Source organism: Scyliorhinus canicula, chromosome 1 (assembly GCF_902713615.1).
Source record: "Scyliorhinus canicula chromosome 1, sScyCan1.1, whole genome shotgun sequence".
NCBI lineage: Eukaryota > Metazoa > Chordata > Chondrichthyes > Carcharhiniformes > Scyliorhinidae > Scyliorhinus > Scyliorhinus canicula.
Window position 1 is genome coordinate 286125193 of NC_052146.1, and position 6351 is coordinate 286131543.

General features: G+C 40.3%; 1 protein-coding gene across 1 annotated transcript in view; it reads left to right on the forward strand.

The window, feature by feature from the left end:
- slc30a6 (solute carrier family 30 member 6) overlaps nt 1-5628 on the forward strand; it is a 169408-nt gene extending 163780 nt beyond the window's left edge. Inside the window, 1 exon segment of the mRNA XM_038814568.1 lies at nt 3556-5628. Coding sequence (XP_038670496.1) covers nt 3556-4068 — 513 coding nt within the window. The 3' untranslated portion in view covers nt 4069-5628.
- Nucleotides 5629-6351: the final 723 nt, after the last annotated feature.

The following is a 6351-nucleotide window of genomic DNA, read 5'->3' on the forward strand; positions in this document are numbered from 1 at the left end:
TCCATCCCATGCACGCCCCCCACCTTGAATCATGTAAACAAAATTCACTGTAATGTCTCCCAGTTATTATTTTCTTATTTAGCTCATCTTCTATTTCACTGTTTTAAAACTTTATATCCAGAGCTGTTGATCTTGGCCTTTTAGCTTTTAAAATTAAGCAGACAATCTGAAAATAACATAAGCTCATTCCAACAGTGGCCAAGAGGCACACTCAGAAGATATTATCTCTTTTGACCATGTTAGAACCGAATCATTTTTATGTATGGTGCTAAAAAAGGCAACACATTTGATTGAAGTTGATATCTCTATTGAATTTTAATTCAATCAAGTGACCTGCGAGTGCTCCAGATTAATTTACCGTATTTAATGTGCCCCACTAAGATCTGGATTTAAGGATTACAACAGCATAAACAATGGTCATTGCTAATGACTTCTATACTGAACAGCTGGAGCCTTGTTCTGCGGACGGTCCTGGATCAGCTGGATGGTTTGGGATTGTTGGATAGGGTGATTTCATCCGTACACTAAAATTTGGAACAAGTCCAATTTTAAAAGGCTTTCGGCAGCTTCAGTTAACGTCCAGGTCACTGACCAAGATTGTCAGTAACACCCAAATATCGCTTGTTATACAAATCTATCTCTACATAGATGTGGGTACATCTCTTATTTTAAAACCATTTGGCAAGGTAGAAATTCATTCGGGAAGTAATTTTAATATCTATTATTGGCTGGTTTTTTAAATATCTTTTTAAAAATGTATTGTGTGTGTATATATATAAAACTGCCATTCTAGTGTATCAGCTGCCACTCGGGCATCACTTGTACCTTAGTTTGGAGGTTGAGAGTTCAATTCCCACTCCCGGCATTTGAGCACAAACTTCAGGCTGAAACTTTACTGAAATGCTGAGGAAGTACTGCACTGCCAGAGGTGCTTGCTCTCTTTTGGATGGAAGTTAATACTGAAGCACACCTGCCTTATTTAGGCGCAAAAGATCTTGCAGCAAAATTTGCAGAAGAGCAAGTTTTCCTGATCAATATCACCCTCAACCAACATCACTTTTTTTAAAAAAAAGATTGTCTGCTAATTATCACATGACTGGGATCTTAGTTTCTTGTGAGATCTTGTACATAGAACATAGAACAGTACAGCACAGAACAGGCCCTTCGGCCCTCAATGTTGTGCCGAGCCATGATCACCCTACTCAAACCCACGTATCCACCCTATACCCGATTGTAGTGCTCAATCAACCTGTTGCATTTCCTACATTTCCTACAAAAGTATCTTGTTGGTTGTAAAATGCTTTGGGCATCCTGAGGTCACAATAGGCATTATACAAATGTGAACATTTTTTAAAAGGGAGACTATTCTGCCAATGAACCAGATTCTATCTCTAGAGTATTGTTAATAGCATGAGTTAAAAGGACACACAACTTTTGGAAGCTTAAGGAATACTAAGAAATCAAAATTGTGCAGTGGCTAGTCCTTGAATATTGTCAATAGAGAGGAGTTTGTCTGTCCGTGTCTTTTATTTAACTGTCATCCCCTTGTGATGTGAAATATATTTTATGTCTCATCAGACTTTGTTGCACTCTGGTGATTCCTGCAATGCTCATGATTCTGTTAACTTATTAAACAAGTGTGTGGGTAGTAAGTGTTTTCCGTAAAAGGCTTATCTGGCTGCTTAGCACTAAACTATATACAAAGATGGTTCTGTGACAAATGGACTGGCAACCCAAATCTGTTAATCAGAGTCACTTAAAAGTCAGAACTGAGGAAGTTATTTTGCCACAAAACTTTAAACCTGAAGCTCCCACCTTAAATCTATGACATTAGCTTCCAATGCAGTACAGCTAAGATAAAAGCAAATTACTGCAGATGCTCGAATCTGAAGCAAAAGAGAAAGGTCTGACAGCCTTTGGAGAGAGAATACGGAGCTAACATTTTGAGTCTGGATGACTCTTCATTAAAATGTCAGCAGCTCTGTTCTCTCTCCACAGACGCTGTCAGACCTGCTGAGAGTTTCCATCATTTTCTATTTTTGTACAGCTAAGAGTTTGAACTGTAGAACAAGAAACACTCGCCTTCCAAGATGAAATTTCTCCCGCCTGCCCCGTTTCCACGCATTTTTCTTAGGATGTACTACTGATGCAACTAGCTGACATGGGTTCTTCATTTCAGTAGATCTCACTGGACAACATTGTTCAAGTATTTGCTTTATTCTATCTTTTTAATCCAGTTTCATTTCTGATCTCATCTAAGCAAACAATGAGCACATAATAGCAATATAACAATTCGAATCCAAGTGTAAATGAGAAGGTGTCTAAATTGGTATGCCAAGTCTGATTTAGCAGTAACTAAAATGAGTTTATTTTGCTTTTGTTATGAATCGCATCTCTTTCAAATTTAATATTGGCTGCAGCCAAGTGACGCTAAAACTGGAATAAATGTAGATTAATAAATATCCAACAACTCTCCATTCTCATTTTCAGATATTGGAACAATTAGGTGTCTTGGATGTCTTTAGAAAATGGACACATTAAGAGCTGCTAAAAGATGTTCAATAGGGCAGTGGCCCAGTGGTTAGCACTGCTGCCTCACAGCGCCGAGCTCCCAAGTTTGATCCCGACCCTGGGTCACTGTCCATGTGGAGTTTGCACATTCTCCCCATGTTTGTGTGGGTTTCGCCCGCTCAACCCAAAGATGTGCAGATTAGGTGGATTGGCCACGCTAAATTGTCCCTTAATTGGAAAAAATGAATTGGGTACTCTAAATTTTTTTAAAATATGTTCAATATACAACATAACAAAACTATCCAAATACACGAGTAAACTGCACAGGTTAATTACAGTTACGTAAGATGTTTCCTCTGAAATGAGACACACTAATCTACATGCTAGTTTTGTTGTCCTGTCTAATTTACTGGATTTTAAGTGTTTTGAAAGACAAGAAATAATAATGGGGGGGAGGGGGGGTTGCATTTTTCACTTTTTAGTGTAAACAGAAAATGCTGGAACTGTCTAATAAATTGAAAGACCAAGCTGGTTCAAAAACAGAAAATACTGGACAAAGAGTCATCCAAACCCAAAACGTTAGCTACCTTCTCTCCCCACAGATGCTATGATGTGGAGATGCCGGCGTTGGACTGGGGTGAGCACAGTAAGAAGAATACAACAGCAGGTTAAAATCCCAACAGGTTTGTTTCGAATCACTGGCTTTCGGAGTTCAGCTATGCTTTGAAAGTTAGTGATTCGAAACAAGCATGTTGGACTTTAACTTGGTGTTGTAAGACTTCTTACTGCCTCCACAGATGCTGTCAGACCTATTGGGATTGTCCACTATTTTCTGTTTTGGTTTCCGATTTCAGCACCCGCAATAATTCACTTTTTATAGACCAAGCTGGTTAATGTCTTGGGTGTAAATTTGAATAATGTAATTTCTGTGGAAAGGTCTCGCCTTCGTATTCGAATTGAATTGGTGTACTTTTACAGAACTTGTGTTTTCAGACCAGATTTGTAACATCTTTTTTAAACAAGCTTTGTTTTCATTCTCTTTAGGCTGGTTCTGTACATGTCCGGATCAGGAGAGATGCGAATGAGCAGTTGGTGCTGGCCCACGTGACTAATCGCCTATCCACACTTGTGAAAACTTTAGCTGTTCAGATTTTTAAAGATGATTGGGTTAGGCCGTCACTGGTTTCAGGGTCAATCCCAAGCAGCATATTGAATCCCTTGGATCACAGTAATGTTCCAACAGTTTCAGCTGTCAAATCCTTGGACGAAATGAACCCTACCACTTCTACCCCAGCAAAACCAACCAGTCCTCCCCCTGAATTCTCCTTCAACACGCCAGGCAAAAACATCAATCCAGTCATCCTACCTACTGCTCCATCAACTAGACCTTATGGCCCAGGACTCAATTATGGAGTTGTTTCATATGGAGGCACTTTTAATCAGGGCATTGGAAGACCTGGAATGGGAATGACTCAGGGATTCAGAACTGGATTGACTAATATTCCAAGTAGATATGGAGCAGGCACTCAAGGACATGTTAACCAATTCAGGTCATAAGTATGCAATAGTGGTACGTGATGCAAAGGTGTGCTTCAAGTTGATTCCTCTTGAACTAAAAACTATAGCTGAGGAAGGTTTTTAACTGCGGAACGTATAATTTTGTGTTATTACCTCGATATAGTTAAGTGGGATCTTTCCTGGACCAGTCATATTTTGGTTTCTTAAGATTTTTGCCTATAATCGTGCATTTACAATACTGCAAATATACCTAGAGTGTGTTGCACTAAAACACCAATGTAATCTGCTTTTTTTAAATGTATGTATCCTTTCCAAAGTGCTTTAAAAAATCACTTGACTGGGATTATGTTTTTTGCCAAGGATGGTCAGGAGACTTCCTAATGTACTTGTCTCTAGATCTGTCCACGAGGCTGTAAAGATAGTGTCCTACTGAGGAATCAGTGGATCTCCACACTCCTGATAATGTTCTCCTGACCATCTAGTAGTTCAGATGAGACCAGAAATCTGCCATTTTGGGAACCACGGTCTATGAATGGGCAGGGCTCCACGTCACTTTAAATGTTATTTTTCAAGTGACTTGGATGAGATATGTAAAAGCCTTTTTCTCAGCACCACAGCAGCTCAGTCAGTGATTACCTTGTGACGCCAGTTTGGCACCTTGCAGATCAGTTTCACAGTAGGTACTGTAATAAGCACTGCAACACTGACATTGACGGCACCAATGTAGATGTCGACCATTTGAAGGCATGTGTATGACCTATTAATTCAGCTAAGGAAACAACAATCTTATTGTCAATTTTTGGCAAGTCACGTTTTAACCTCTCCATCCACTTCTCAACAAAGGGTGTGATTATTGCTTTCAGTGTTAATGAATATATATTTGCTTTGGAGACAAACCAGTCTTCCATTAAGATTAATGGATTGACTTCATTTTATGGATAGACTGGTCTTTTTAACAGTGTTGTTGAACCCAGGGTCTCCATGCATTATTTACAGCAGTTCCTTCAGGTATTTGAGTATAAATAGTCATTTTGGATTGTTCTGCCTGGTTATATTCATTATAGGGACTGGGCTGTCACTGTAGATATCATTGAAATAAAATCCCCATTCCTGTGTTATGAGAAACAAACTGTACAGCAGATCATTTTGTTCAGAACTTTTCTAGAGAAATGTATGAAAAATATTTTGTATTGAAAGTACAACATTTGTTGTTACATATATATGTGGCTGGATTCTCCGCCCCGCCGCACCACCTTTTCTGCCTCGACCCTCCGGCAGGATTCTCCGTTGTGCCGGCCGGGCCAATGGGGTTTCCCATTGTGGGGCAGCCCCACGCCGTTGGGAATCCCCTGGGCGCCGGCAAAACGGAGATTCCCGCCGGCGGAGAATCCAGCCCCCGGTGTAGCTTGCACTATTAATATAGGTGTGAAGTGTTTGGCATCAAATGTACAAAACCAGATTTCTAAAACAAAAAGCTGGCTCAGTTGTAACAGAATCAGATTCAGTCTGACATGAACATGTTGAAGGCCTGTATGTTTTGGGATGTACAATTCAATTGACCAGTGAAGTAAAATGTCAAAATGAAAAATAACATCATGAGCAGCAGTAAATTTGTGCTGATTTGTAGTTGATGCTATATTAATATAATTAGGTTTTTAAAAATAATCCATTTTGTCCAAGAATACTTGTGTTCTCAAATTAGAAGTAACTGTTAAGAAGGTGGGTTATTTTCAACCACATTCCCAGTGAAGTTTCAGGAGCCACTACACCAAGTATTGCACACACGCAGTGAAACACCTATTTGGAAGAGCCTACCTTTCTACAATAATAATAATCTTTATTGTCACAAGTGGCCTTACATTAACACTGCAATGAAGTTACTGTGAAAATCCCCTAGTCGCCACATTCCAGCGCCTGTTCGGGTACACTGAGGGAGAATTCAGACTGTCCAAATTATCTAACAGCACGTCTTTCGGGACTTGTGGGAGGAAACCGGAGGAAACCCACGCAGACATGCGGAGAACGTGCAGACTCCGCACAGACAGTGACTCAAGCCGGGAATCGAACCTGGGACCCTGGTGCTGTGAAGCAACAGTGTTAACCACTGTGCTGCCCTAATTGCACACTCTAACTCAGTGGTTCTCAAACCTTTTCAGCTAGGGATCACTTAGTCCGGGCTAATGGCCCTACAGATCACCTGTCTATCCAATCCCATCCCATCCATTTCACATGCCACCACAAAAACCTCATGTGAATTGTTGGGAAGATGGCACTGCATTTGATGAGACACCAGTAGTGAGCTGATGTCTGGTTCCACGCTGG